The following is a 15,306-nucleotide window of genomic DNA, read 5'->3' as shown; positions in this document are numbered from 1 at the left end:
CTCACCCAGTATATGTCTCTTCCCCCCCCCCCCCCCCAACCCGTTCCCTCCCCCTTCCACAGGGGGTGACAAGCCTCACACGCCCATATCTTCTCCTCGACAATAGCCCAGTCCCCCCCCCCCCCCCCCAACACAGCCACTAGCTCATCTAGCCCAACCACCTGCCACACTTTCCCTTGACAGGCGTAGTTGCTTCCACAGGAGTTTTTCCAAAGTGGTCCATGGTCCTATTTGAGAGTTGCGGAGCGCGGAGAGTTTCCACTCCCTCTGGAGGTGGGGATCTTTGTGGTCTGTAAGTCAAGGAGCAGCAAGGTCCATCTACTAGCACTACCGGATCGACCCAACTATGTTTTCTTCTTTTGGACCTCTCATTCAAGAGACTCGATGATGAAACAGATAGAGAAGGAAGTGAGGGTCTAGGTTGCAGACCGCATCTCCTAGTGGATGCGTGAAGGAGGGCTAGCACTCTTTTCTTAACAGTGGCCTGGGTGCATGATGGACATTAACTGGTGGGGTGGAGCCGAGATCCTACATCTGAGGATTATTTTTCGAGCTCCTACCCAATGGAGCTCACTAATGGGTGTGCTCAAGTGGCCCCTCGCACAGGCTGCCCACTTCTACCAGTGCACAGCGTCACGCCTCTCAGCCTGGCTAATGGACACCCTAGTTGTACCGCCTGGAGCATATATCACTTCCATGGTCCGTGCCCGAGACCCACCATGGGGGAATGGAGTTCACCCTCCACGCCTGCAGCCAAGCGCATTCACATGCCGCATAGCTCTTCTTCTTCATCAGTAGCTTCCACACCAAATGCTTGTTCAATCAGTCACAGGTTTCCCCATGGGTCTACACCTAGCATCCTAGAACATGAGCAGCCTACACTATAGTGGGTCACGTGGTTCCAAGAAATTAATTGTTCCGCAGTAGGAGGTGCAACCTGCCCTTGCCGGATGGATCCACATCTTACATCTTCAGGAGGATAAGCTTAACCCCTCCCAGGCCCATCTGGTGGGAAAGGTACTTCCAAGCAACTCACACACCTACTGGGAGTACTCCATCGGTGACCACGGCAGGAGTGAAAGCATACGCACCTCTATTGGCCCGAGCCTTATAGCCTGTGTGTGAGACCACGAGATAATTGTGGCAAGGAGGGTCCTATGGATCAGACTAGATCTAGGGGACTCATGCTTTGGATTCCTCAATATTTATGCTCCAACTGAGGTTAGGGTATGCAGCAGGTTCTGGATGGAGATTGCAACAAGACTTCCAGAGGTGGACTCTTGGATTGTTGGAGGAGACTTCAACAACCAAGAGGCCTTAGAGGACCAGCAGCAGGGCAGAGCCAAAGATTTTCAAGGTATGGCAAGGGAGGAGAAGGAGGTGTTGAGCTAAAATATGCATTACTTGCTGATTAGCCTCTTAAACAACCCCAAAACACACTAAAAATGCTCTTTCAGAGTAAAACCCTAAAACGGGGAGCGGTTCGAGAGAGTTCAGTGGAAACCCTAAAACGAGGAGCAATTCGAGAGAGTTTAGTGGAAACCCTAATTTTTGGGGCGCCCTTCCACATCTGTAAATAGACATGCTCCCCCCATTCAACCATCATCCTTGTTTGCAAGTTACACTGGCCCACACACCCTCTGATGCTGTTGGCGCCCAGTTTCCAGCCTGCAGCCCACCTCCATTTGCTGTCCAGACATCATCGACTGCAGCCACATTATCTTCAGCCTGTCCATTGCTGTAGGCAACAGCTCGCAGCTGCTGCTGGGGACTGCTGCAGACTGTCCCAGACTGATGTTCAGCCTGCTGTCCATCATCTCCACGGTCAGCTCACCTGCGTTTTCAGCATTGCAGGCCCTGACACTCTCAAACACTGTTTCAGCCCTGCTGTTTACAGCAGACAATGCACAGTTTCCAGCCTCCAATCAGTGGTACACTGCTGCGTTTACCAATTTCCAGCCTCCAAACTGCTGCTTTTTGGTGACCAGCCTGCTGCCATTCACTATTCAGCACTCCTACACTCCGAGTGGTGGCCACAAACTTGGGATACATTCAGTGGACACCACACTCGGACATTGCTGTGCCCTTGGGCACACTGTACACTCTTACATTCATTTACAGCATTCATTCACTTTAGAGTTGTGTTCTCTCTCTCCCTTCTTCTATTTGTGTTTGAGTTTTTGTGTTTGACTTTTGAGTTTTGCGTTTAGGGTTTGAGTTTTGCCCTCTGTGTTTGTGTCTGTCTATTTGCGTTTCTATCCTGGTGGTACACTCTGTGTCCTCAATTCAAACCCTAGCAATTTCCTTCACATGGTATCAAAGCCAGTGCTCTTGTAAAGAGTATCCTGCAGATATTGTGGAGAGCTAGTCTTTGTGCAAGGCACACAATACAACTCGTAACCAAATCACAATGTCCCAGACACCTTCTTCTCCAATTCCCATAATGTCTTATCAGGCTTCTCCATCATTGGAGGCCTTGAGACGGCATTATGGACTCGGTGAGGAGGACGACACTCCACCTTCACCATATTTCACTAACATGACAGAGAAGGACTTTGAGGAGTACTATCGCAACAAGTATGGTGATGTTTACACTCCTCCTACCAGTTTGCTACCACATCCGGACCGGTTGGTGAGGCTGGTCACCTCTCCGATCATGGAGGACATACGGCATTCGGAACGTCTGGCGATCCATCTTCATCATCTCAGCCAGGTCCAATGTCAGGTTTGTACAATTCTTTTGTTTTGCATGAATCAAAACCGTCATCTGTTTCTTCTTTTGAGGTACAGGATCTGGATGGCTTTGCGTATGTGAACTTCAATAGAGGGAGCTCATGAAGTAGACGAAATTCAGGTACATCTACAGCTTCTGTTTCATTTGAGCATATCACATACACTTCTCACTTCCCTCCCATCCCACCCTCTTCTATATCACACCTCTCATCATCTTTCCAAAACCTTGGATTACACTTTACATCTGCATCACACACCCTAGGGGTTGGATCTTCCATCTCCGCTCCTAGCACCTTTTCCTTCTCCACCCCATTCTCTACCTCTTTGCACCATGGTACTTCGTTAGGGGGAATGCCACCCTTTAACACAGTGCCTCTCACCTTTCAACACATGAGCACACCCATAACTCCTCAGACGACTCCTCGGACGACTGTGGTGGGCATTCCCCTCACTATCCCCAGCTTCACATCTCCCATGACCACTCATAAGCAAGGTTTTCCATCCTCAGCTTCTTATGGTGCGTCTTCACATTGTCCTTGGGTTACACCTATGCACAGATTCCCATCTTCTGCTCCCCGTGTTCCCGTCCCACCTCCTTGGGTTCCTCATGTGGTTACCATGCCCATGCTTAGTCAACCCATCCCTACCTATGGATCCACCTTGCACACTACACGCGTGCCTGGTGGCCACTCTAGGGCCCATTCCTAAGTGTACTCCACTCCCCCATCCTACCCACACTACACTTTTTCACACTATCCATCTCCGAGCACTACCACTCCTGCTGCAACGGCCAAGAATGCCTTCACGGATAAGACACATTTTAACAGGTCAAATTTCACCACTTGATCTAATTTCATGCAACAAGTGCTTGAGTCTCAGGGTCTTTGGGACCTCATCATTGGTCTAGAGCCTATACCGAACCCTCGACTAGCTCACCCTGATTACATCCGTCAATGGCGAGCCCACAATGCCACAACCAATGTTGAGCTGATTCAAGGATTGCTTCCTGATTTTCACTCTCAATTGCAACACTTCCCACTCGCGTCAAAGCATTGGAGTCACCTTCTCGACCGCTATGCGGCTCATGATCGTACTCGGCGCATCAATCTCGACTTTGAGCTTCAAGAGTTCTCTATTAAGGAAGTGGATGATCTGAAAGTCAAGCTGGCTTAATATAGACGGTTACTTGCCAAGTTTGCCACTACTACCTCTCCAAAGTCAAATGACGATCAGGTTACATCCTTCTAGAATAAGTTGCCCGACAAGTACTTCAATTTCATTCAACACATCATCTCCCAACCTAGATTGCCAACCTTCTACGAGTTTCAGTGTAGTTCTTGCGTTACGCGAGGCTCTATGATCAAGTCCACAAAAAATCCTCATCACAACCTTATACAGAGCAGAGGGGATTGGTTGCCTCTTCTTCGGGAGGGACAACCACTAGTGGCAAAAAATCGCTAGATCCGAAGGCAAGTCAATCAAAAGGTGACTCCTCTTCCTCAAATGATGGAACCAAAGAATCTAGACCTATGTGGCAGCAACTCCCTCAGAAAAACCGATTTTGCACACATTGCCAAAGAGCAGGCCATGTGGATGAGGAGTGTCGCTCCAAGGCCCAAGGTCTTCCACCTAAAAAGCCTCAGCAAACCACTATGGCTACACAGTCCAGTGGGGCTATGCCCTCCGCTCCTGCTTCATCTGCTCCTTCAGCACTCGTTGTTATTGCTGTTGGACATGTGGCTTGAGTACAACCTTAGCAGCCCATCTCTTTCACTACCCCTGAGGAATTGGCTGATTGGTTTGCAGGTTTCGATCCCGTTGCACTTCATGCATCCATCTCACATTCCTCTCCACCTCGTCAAGCATTCCCTTGGTAAACCCTTGCTACTGGACATACGCGATGGTAGCCACCTTCTTCAACTCGCATGCCTCTAGGTCCTTTCGGATACCCTAGGTCAGTCTAGCATTCATTTTTCGCCCACATCCATTTTTTTTGTCTTCCGTTGCATTTACTCACGCACATACACATTCATAGAATTTATTTTGAGTTAGATTTTCTTACTGTTCTGTTTTGCTTTGGAGCATCTCACCACTAACCTCTGTGTTTGCAAATTCTCATCTCTTTTGCAGGGTTTTGTTTTTCAATGTAGGGCAAACTTGCAGATTGCTTTGGTCCTCCCTCGACCAGAGACGTGGAGATGCGCACCGTTCCTTTCATCGTTTCATCATCCTAGAAGTGCTTGCTCTTCTTCCAGAATGGTGGTCTTCCCTCCCAAGGCGGATCATGCAGCATCTCTCTTGATGCTATCATGGAGGTGACTTCTACCTTGCTCTTCTAGCATGGTGCTTTATCCACTTCATCTTCTTTCATTTCTTATGGTTCTCGGCACCATATGAAGACCGACATCAAGCTCCTCTTCCTTCTTCGGCATCTACATCTAGGTTGAGAGGGGGTTCCTACCCTTCTTGGTATTCTAAAGCCTTCAGCACTTTGTCTTTGACATTGGCTTCTTCCCCCTGTTGTACCTTACCCTTTGCATTGCATGATTACATCATCCTTGTACTAGGGTGCTTGGGCAAGTGAACAATTTTCCCACGAGGGACTCTGTCCAAGTCGCACTACTGCATGGGCATTCTTCAACATGTAGCATACTTTGCATCTCATTGTGCAGAGCACCACTTGCGCGGATCCTAAGATGTTTCCACCAACGGCTATTGTTCCCACACCACCATCCTTCTTCATCACACGGATACCTCATCACCTTTGTTTTTTTGTCATCGACACCCTGAGTGGATGGGTTAGCTTGTACTGTTTTGTGATGTGTTGGGTATACCCTCCCTACTTCCATCTTCTGGGTCACTTTTACTCAATTGGCCGCATCCCATCAAATTTACTTCACTTATTCATTCAAAAAAAAAATCCACGTAGTTCCATCCGCCTTTGTAGGGCTTGGTAGGCCATTGGGCAGCCAATATGCACCCTTTGTCCGATGCCCTGTCCTCTCTGGGGTGACTACTTGGATTCCCTTGGTAAGATAACCATCGCCTCTGTAGTCTTGGTAAGCCACTGGGCAGCCGACGTGTATCCTTTGTCCGATGCCTTGGCTGCTTTGGGGTGGGATGCCTTGGGATACATAAACATCACAATGGCTGGCCTAACCTTTCAGCTCAGTTTTGGGCCTCAAAGGGGGTGTTGAGCTAAAATATGCATTACTTGCTGATTAGCGTCTTAAACAGTCCCAAAACACACTAAAAATGCTCTTTTAGAGTAAAACCCTAAAATGCGGAGTGGTTTGAGAGAGTTCAGTGGAAATCCTAAAACAAAGAGCGGTTCGAGAGAGTTTAGTGGAGAGTCCTCACTATTGCGTTTGCTGGTGTTCGACATCCGAAGGCTGCCTTGCTGCGATTTGGGATCCGTTCAGAGTACGACACACTCTCTAGCTCATTACCCCTGCCCTAATCCTTGAGATACAGGAGTTCGAGGTTCAGTATTCATTCACTGCATAGTGTGTTTGCTGCATGAGCATTGCATTATTAATAGTCATATCATTTTATTTATTAACTATGTTCATTGTCTCTGAGTTACCTTGACCCTAACCCTAACTCTGTTCTTTTATCAGTCTGTGCTTTGTCGTACGGTTTCTGTATATGCTTCTATGTTAGGGTATTTTCTTTACATCTCTCTCTTTTTTTTTTCAAAAGGTAATTGTATTAATTACGAAGAAGGTATAAGTTTTCATGATTACAAGATACACGATGGGTCTACTCCATCGAGTGTAAAGAGGACACTATCTCTTTACAAGAACCAGATGACCTAAGAGTTACAAAGTCATGGCAAAGACACAGAGGAAATTGCCATATGCCAAGGACGTAAGTCCTCCCTCGAGAGCATGTCAAAGTGCCCAAGAAGATCTATCTACCAGTACAAGAGACCCTTAAGCCTAGCAATATGCCACTGAACATTATAGGCGGAATCAAAAAGAAAAGCATTCCGAATGGTCCAGTTATGCCAACAGCCCCAATATCGCAGAAAGTGAAACATAATGTTCATATGTGGCTGTGTCAGTGTGGGGTATTTGGGCTGCACAGAAACCCAATCAAACATGCGTAGCGATAAACCAACCACTGCTCGCCAAACGGCTGACAAGAATGACCAGATTTTCTTAGTGATGGGGCATGAAATAAATCGGTGACGGGCAGATTCCACACTGGTGGTGCAAAAGAAACAGTTGTCGTTGGAGATTCGGCGCTTGGAAAGGGCTGAAGCAAGCGGAAGACCACCAATCATCATCCTCCAAAGAAAGACCTTATATTTGAAGGGTATCTTGTTCAACCAGCCGTCCATCACAGTTGCCCTCCACCATGACCGGGATTTACGCAATCCCCATAGAGTATTAGCTTTAGTAACCAGCCATTGATGATCTTTAATCAAAAGATGATACACCTCGTTAGCTGAAGCCTTTTCTAAATTCAGCTGGCCTGCCAAGTCCCAGTCCTGCGAGGGACGATCCGAAGCAAGGGCAGGAAAGGGGTGTCTGCTTTGGAGCACCATCAAAAGTTGTTCTCATAAATGCTTGTATCCACGAGGAATCCTGAAAAGCCTCGTGGCTGTACGAAAGGATATCAAGACATTGCGATTGGAAAGGGTGGCATCCGCGACTGAAGTTAATCCCAAACGTGCCATGCGGTTGAATTTTGGTCAAAGCTCATGTTTACCTTCCCACGAAAGCAACCGCGAGACTACCAATAATTCCAATTGAAAAGAATTAGTAGCCAGGCGATTCTCTACTGGATGCCACTGAGCCTTCGGGAGGACCAGTCTCCAGGAACATACCAAATGGGCAAGCAGAGATGAAGGACTGAAGAACCGAGAATCAGCATTAAGAACATGCCACCAAGAACTCCGGATTTGGGTATTACCATGTAGAAGCCCATGATCCTCTAGAAAATAACGGGCTATAACGACCCACGGATGATGATCCGAGCACATGGCGTGGAAAAGAGACCAACGGAGTGCCAGCATATGAGTTTGGGCATCTAAAATAGCCCCTCCACCCATGCGTTTGGGGGTGCATGCGACCAAGAAATCTAGGAAATGCCTGCATGCAGGGAATCCTTCTTCCATAACATGAAACGAATAGACCGAGTAAGAGCATTCAGTGTAGTAGCAGTCCAAGGCAGCAATGGCAAGAAGTATGTGAGCATTGGCAACATAATTGTCTGGGCTACTTTGAGGCGAACATGGAAGGGCCAGGCCTGAGACTTCCAATACAGAAACTTAGCCGACAGTTTCTGTGAAATCCACTGTAGTAGCTGCTTTGGGGGAACATCAACACCCAAAGGGTACCCAAGATACCTGACAATGGAGCCACGGGGAATAACCATATGCCAATCCAATGACTGCAAATCCGACTCCATGCAGCTGAGAATGGCTGATTTCAAAGCATTGATATGAAGACCAGAAGCCTGACCAAAGAGAGCCCAAACATCTAATGCTTTGCGAAGGTTATCCTTGTCCGCACGCAAAATCATAAAGCTATCATCAGCCAAGGATTGACTAATGAAGTGTTGTCCAGAAGGAAGCGACAATCCAGCCAACTGAGTAGAAGCTGCCATATGAGATAACATCGAAAGAACTCGATGAGTCGCAAGGTCAAATAAGAGAGGACTCAAAGGGCACCCCTGTCTGATAGAGCAGGCAAGGACAAATGGCTCGGTAAGGCCTCCATTCAGCATGACTTGCGAAGACGCCGCAGCACTGATGGTGTAAATCAGACGAGACATTCGAGCACCAAAGCCCATAATAGACATAAGTTCTACAATGAAAGACTAGTCCAAATACACCTCCTGATTAGAATGTTTTGCATAATCAATCGCCAGTTGCGTATTTAATACATTGTGCAGAATGTTTCGGCCCTTAATGAAACCATATTGGAGAGGATACACAATGGCAGGAAGATGCTTATGGAGCTGATTCGCCATTACTTTGAAAAAGATTTTATACATAGAACCCATCAAAGAAATTGGGCGCCAATGTTTCAACATAGACGGCAAAGGAACTTTTGGAAGAAGTTTAATAAGTCCTTCTTTCTAGGAGGAAGGCATGATCCCCGTTTCCCACACCTGCTGGAAACAGGGCCGTCAATGGTTTCGCCAGTTGGGTAGCAAAAACCTCAAAGAACTCATTGGTGAGAATACCCCAGCCAAGACTTTTATCCTGGGCAAGTGTAACAGAATATCCATAACCTCCGCCTCACAAATATCTGTCTCCATAGTAGCTTGCATGTCCTGCAGAACCTGATTGCGGACCAGATCATAAAAAACTAAACAGGAATAAGTAATTTGGCCTGAAGGGGGAGAAGTGGAACCAAGAAGGTCGATGAAATAATTCCTATACATATTCACAATAGTCTGCGGATCAAGGACCATTTGACCTTCTGCATCCTGGAGTCTAGTCATATTCTCTCAAGCAGGAGAGGCATGGAGAGCTCGAAATAACTTATGAGTCTGACAAGCACTATCTTGCAAAGTCTCCGTCAGATGTTGCAATTTGGCCTGTTGATAAGATTTCAACTGAAACTCTTTAATAAGATCAGCCACACGCATTGCCAGTGACAGCAGAAATTCATCATCTGGAGTGTCCACCAGCAGTGAATGGACCAAAGCCAACAGGTCCTCCGCTGCTTGTCGATGCCGGCGACAAAGAGATGCATGATGGATCCCATGCTGCCGAGCAACCCGCTGCACATTAGAGAGCAATCGTTCAAACGAAGCAGTGCCCTGAGAGGAGAAGTCCAATAAGAATCTATCAATAAATTGCTGCATATAGCCCTGAAAGATTGCATGCTTCAAATAAGACGAGTTGAAACGCAAAGTCTCTCCAGAAATTGCTTATAAGGTGCAATGGGTTGTGCAAGCAGCTCAAGCTGTAGAGGGAAATGGTCGGACAAGGCATATTGCTACAACACTTTCATTTCGAGCATCTCAGGAAGGAAATCATCATTTTGCATGATGTATATGCGGTCCAACCGCGACCATGTTGTTGCATACTGGGCAGAGTGGTAAGTAAACCCTGTAGAAGAAGGTTGTAGCCAAGACCAAAGATCTTACTTAAGAACGGCAAGAGCCAACTCATGCTACATATGACTTTCCGGCGCGTCCATTACCGAATGCTCCGATGTGGACTGCGAAGAATCGACACACATATTGAAATCCCCCATCAAAAAACCCCGTCTGCCAAGTGACAAGGACGTCTGCAAGGTATGCCAAAGCTCCCGACGAGATAAAGGATCATTCGGAGCATAGAGGCCAAGTAACCATAGGATCTCTCCTTCGAATAAAATTCTTTACATCTCTCTCTCTCTCTTTTTTTTGTAATCTCTCTCTCTCTCTCTCTCACACACAACTACTAAAGATCAGACACAGTGACCAAAGAGACTGCAACACACCAAGGAGCCAAATTATTCCTACCAAGAAGACCCATATACTCAATAGTGCTCAATTGCCACTAAAGAAGACCTTGCAAACAGCCAATGTGACTATGCACTTTGAAAATGGGAATCAAAGATGAAAGCATTTGATATAGCCTGATTATGCCAACAGCCCCACAGCACATGTGGCTGCATGTATCCTACAAGTTTGGGATTGCAAAAAACCTAGTCTCTCGAATGCATGGAACCCCAAACAACCAAACACCACATGTAAGATAGTAGAGACCATATGTGTCTACACCAGGGCAAGCCAAAAACCTATGACAAAAGGTCTTCTTAGCTACACTACAAAAGAAAGAAGTCCCATTCGAAATGTTGTGCCTCAAAACGTAAGCAGCAGGTGAAAAATCACCCAATCACATCCGCCCAATGAACACTATGCATTTAAAGGGGGTGTATTAAGCCATCCCACCATCACCGTAGATATCCACTAAGCTCTGTCCTTGCAAAGACCCCACAAGAAATTGCAGTTATGATAGACCTCATCTGCAGATGCAAGCTTTAAATCAGCCTGTTGTTATTTTCCAATCTTGCCAAGGGCTTTCCAAAACCAGGGTGGGAAAGGAATTCCAAGCAAGCAGAGACCGAAATTGTTGCCCATAAATCATACTATCCTCTAGGCACATGAAGAGTCCTTCACAATGAGTGGAATGACCATAAAGTATTGCTTGCAGGCTCCAATGCATCAGCAATAGAGACCAGCCTAGTCTGGCCACCCTAGTCAACTTGGGGCCAGCTTCCTTCCTTGCATCCCAAGAAACAATTCTAGAAGCAGCCAAAATTTCAGCCAGCAAGGAATTGGCTAGCAATCAATTTTCTGTTGGATGCCAAGAGGTCTCCTTAAGTATCACTTTCTTGGAGTGGACAAGATGATTCAACAGCAATGAGGGTTTCAGCCATATGGGGTGATCAGGCATTAAGTACATGCCACCGTGAGGCCTGGATATAAGTGTTGCCATACAACACACATGTCATTCCACACATGTCGTTCAACAAAGTCCATGGAGGGCCATCATGTGCTTCTCCACATATAAACTTGCACCTCCCCACATTCGTTTAGGCATTATATTGATTCCAAAAAATACAAGCAATGATAATACATGTACAGGCTTTTTCCCACAGCATGAAGCAGATGGATTTTGCAATTTCTCACAAGGTAGTCCTTTGACCAGAGCAAAAATGGCAGGTAATGTGAAATCATAGGTATCATAATTTTCTGAGCAACCTTGAGCCAGACATGGAAAGGCCATGCTTGTGATTTCCAGTAAAAAAAAGTCTGCAATGCAAGTTGAAATTCAATCAAGCAGTTGCTTGGCTAGGACTTGTGCACCCACAGGATAACCCACAAGGGACATAAATAGATGACACTACAGCTGCCATATTCCTTAGTAAACTTGGTTTTTCTACATTGCCGCTCACATGCAATGGTCTAGACATTTATCATATTAGTCCTCATTTGTTCCTTTGATTTTGTTTCATCATAATGAGATACTACACATGATGAGGTATCACTTATGATCTCATAGGTTCCTTTTCTTTCTTTCATTCTCTTTCTCACGTGCAAGCGGGCATGTAATTAACTGAGAGTTGAGAAAAAATGAGGGTGAGTTTAAGACTTGACTATAAGTAGATTAATATAATGACCTTGAGCACACAAGGCTATGCTTTCTCATTTGACTTTGGTCTTTTAGATTGTAGCTCATTATCGACATCTAAACATGTAAAGGAATATAGGAGATAAATAAATTGATTTATTTTTGCCACTACAAGCTATTTAACTGCATGTATAACAAATTGACAATCAATTTACAGTGCCGTTATTCACTGAATACTCACTCCAGTAAAGACAGTAATAGCATTGGCAGTCTTGACATCATCTGCACAATAAGAGTCTGACCATCTCTTCCATACTCCTCGTACACTAAACTTTGGTAAAAATTCAACCTTACACATCAAACAAGCAAAAAAGCAATTGATCATTAGCTGAAGCCCTGCACCCGACAAAGCAGCTGCCAGACCTCCAAAACTGAAAGCAGCATTCTTTACAGCTAGAACTCTAATCATGATACATGAAAGTATAAAAGGGATACACAGCAAGGAAATGACACAACATACACATAGAGTGAGAAATCTAGCAAGAATACTCACCATGCATGTAAACAATGCAACTTTCACCATTGATAGCTCTGCTCATATCTCTCTCCATGGCAATGTCACAACATTCAAGAACAGTGAACACTTTGGTGCATTACATAAATATATATGTGGGTGTGGTACATTTAGGTTACAAGAATGCTATAGAGACTTCAAGTAACTTGAGCTTTTCTAAACGAAGAGTCACCAAAAAACAAGAAATAAATTGGGTATTGCAGAATCTTTATGGAACTTTGTAGACACTGGAATTTCAATTCCCATTGAGAAACGCAAAACTCTGAACCATAGGAGCAAGACGGACGGAACTGAGGTTCTGAGCTATGGTCGTGACTGATCACTGAGAGCTAGGAGCAAGACAGACGGAACTATGGTAGTGACTGATCACGTAGGTCACTGCCATCACTGAGGTCACTGTCCCATTCCACTCCAACTGGTTACACTGGTCTGTAACCTGTGCATCACACGACACACTAGGACTGCACCCCTGGACTGCAGTTCTGCAGGTCATGATCATACTAGGACAGCCTTGCCCACCAGTCCATTCCAGGTGCCACATCAACTCTCCAAGGTCAGCACACAACGGTGGCAGTCAAATTTTCTCCATGTAACATTTGGACAAAGCAAGGGGGCTGCTTGTCAAAAGCAGGCAGGGTTGCTCAAGCTGAGGGCCTGCTACCTCACTGGCCATGGCACCGTCTCAGCTTCCCAAAATTATATGCTACAGGTAGGGTTTCAGGCCTACATGCAGAGAGAAGATTATTACCTGCTTTGCTGAACCCATGGCCTCTACTCCCTCCGCCCTAGCAGCACTATTCCAAACAATGGCTGCCCTTTCCACATCACTCATTTCCTCCTCACAAGATTTACCATAGGATCAGCAGAGCGCCAAAAATTCAGTATCACAAGATCCCACACAGCAGCCAGAAGGAGAAAACTTGATCCATGAGACAATAGAGCTGGTCCATCCTCCACCTTTGGGACTCCAGTGTAGGCCCCATAGCTCCCACAGCCAATACTATCCCACAGATCAGGTTCGATCCTGACACAGAGCTCAACATTAGAGATAGAGTGGCAGCCTTGGAGGTGTCATCTCTGGCGTGCCAATTGGTAGGTGACTGACCACTAATGCACCCATTGAAAGACATGATACAGGCACTCTCACAGGTACTCTAACGAGAGTCACAAAGGTAACCCCATTGGGGAAAGGGTGCTTCAGGGTCAGCTTTAGCACACCAGAGAAATCTATAGCGGCACTTGCTACTAGCCCATTAGACATCAGAAGTGCACCTGCCTTCTTTGATAGATGGATTGAGAGCAAGGATTACTCCATGCTCGGAGATGGCACAGCTATCATGGTACACCTCCCTAGCCTCAACAAGTATTTATTGCCTCATATAGCCCGAATTGGTAGAGATTTTGGGCATGCCATTCAGTAGGACAGGACCTTCATAGAGGCAGTGGTGGAGGGACAACCTCAGCACCCACCAGTCAGAGTTATGATCTCTACTTCAACATTGGACTCCCTTCCTCAAGCCATCAAGATTCCATCAGTGCACGAATGATGTATGATTCAGACGATATATTACACTGGTCTCCTAGGATAGTGCTTCACTTGCAGGATGGTAGGCTACCTTGCAACAGACTGTGCTGCCCTAGGATGGAGCAAAGGAGACAAAATACTACCCCCACCTGAACTCCTTTTGGGATTGAAAGGATGAAGGGGGAGGCCCCTTGCCTTGCAAGAGAAGTGAGAGGGAGCCGCAAAGGAGATGAGCCACTAGAAAAAGGAGCCAGAGACAGAGACAAAAAGAGAGAGGGGGGCGAGAGTAGCAGGCCGAGAAACAATGGATAGTTCCCACACCTGCTGCACACAGGAATCTGATTGCACCACCTAAGGCAACAAAGACAACTGTACATGAGGTTCCCTCTCACAGGCCGCAGGAAATAGAGGTTCAGCCACCTGTGGTATCACCAGCAACTGGAGCAGCAATGACTCCCCCATGTGGAATGGAGCAACTAGCTCACAAACCCCAGCCCTGTGAGGCAGTGATGGACACACTTCGACCACTTGAGATGGATCCCGTAGTTGAGGTCTCCACTGAGCAGTTTGTTGCTCAAGTCCCTGATGCTCAGCAAGAGGGAGAGATTCTCATGGAAAGAGGGGTGGATCCAATTACTCATTAGAGGCGGGGAGGGAGGGAGCGAGGAAGAGTTTGGCACAGATTCAGATGATTCTTTAGACCCCATTGAGTTCCCTTCTCTTCACAAGATTGCAGGAATTGCAATGATAAGAAAGGTTTGACTTGGTGAGCATTGGCTTCATGTAGTACAAGATTGGGGCATCCTTATGGCAGGGAGAGCACTTATGATATCTGTGACAGTGGAGAAGGTGTTAATATGTTTGTTGGTCATATATGCCCCTAATAGACAGAGGGAGAGAACACTTTTCTAGAATACGCTTAGTCAATCTCTACCTCATGATAACCACTGGATTGTAGGTGGGGATTTTAATATGGTCGAGGAATTCGAGGATAGAAGAGGCAGATGCATAGACACTATCATAAGAGGAGAGCAAGCAGCTTGGAGGGGTTTTATCTTTCATATCAAAGGACAGAACCCTTGGTTCATGGCACGGTTTGACAAATTTATAGATTATTTGCAGTTCTCCAGAAGAAATAGGACAGCTCATGCTAGGATCTTCTGCCAGTTGGACAGATTTTATATAGATGACTGGGCTTGTGACAAGGGGGGTCTGGTCAATATTGTTCCAAGAACCACTTCATCAAACCCACACCAATACTATTGGTTCTTATGGAGGAAGGCATAGGAACAGCTACCAGCATCAGAATTCCTTTACACTTGTATTATGATGAGGAATTGAGGGAGGATATCACCAGGATTTGAAGGGCCAAGGCATTTTCAGCGGGCA

General features: G+C 46.2%; 1 protein-coding gene across 4 annotated transcripts in view; it reads right to left on the bottom strand.

Annotated features, from left to right (window-relative positions):
- The window catches only part of AAE13 (AMP-dependent synthetase and ligase family protein), a 122,808-nt gene that overhangs the window by 76,333 nt on the left and 31,169 nt on the right, over positions 1-15,306 (bottom strand). For all 4 annotated transcript variants that reach the window (XM_087673407.1, XM_087673406.1, XM_087673404.1 and 1 more), the window contains exon 8: positions 12,060-12,167. In XM_087673407.1, coding sequence (XP_087529533.1) covers positions 12,060-12,167 — 108 coding nt within the window. The remainder of the gene's footprint in view (positions 1-12,059; positions 12,168-15,306) is intronic.

Source organism: Lygodium microphyllum, chromosome 30 (genome assembly GCF_053477565.2).
Source record: "Lygodium microphyllum isolate KBCC chromosome 30, Lygodium_microphyllum_v1.1.10, whole genome shotgun sequence".
Classification (NCBI taxonomy): Eukaryota; Viridiplantae; Streptophyta; class Polypodiopsida; order Schizaeales; family Lygodiaceae; genus Lygodium; species Lygodium microphyllum.
The sequence above is the reverse complement of the archived record's forward strand: the minus strand, read 5'-3'. Positions and strand labels throughout refer to the sequence as shown.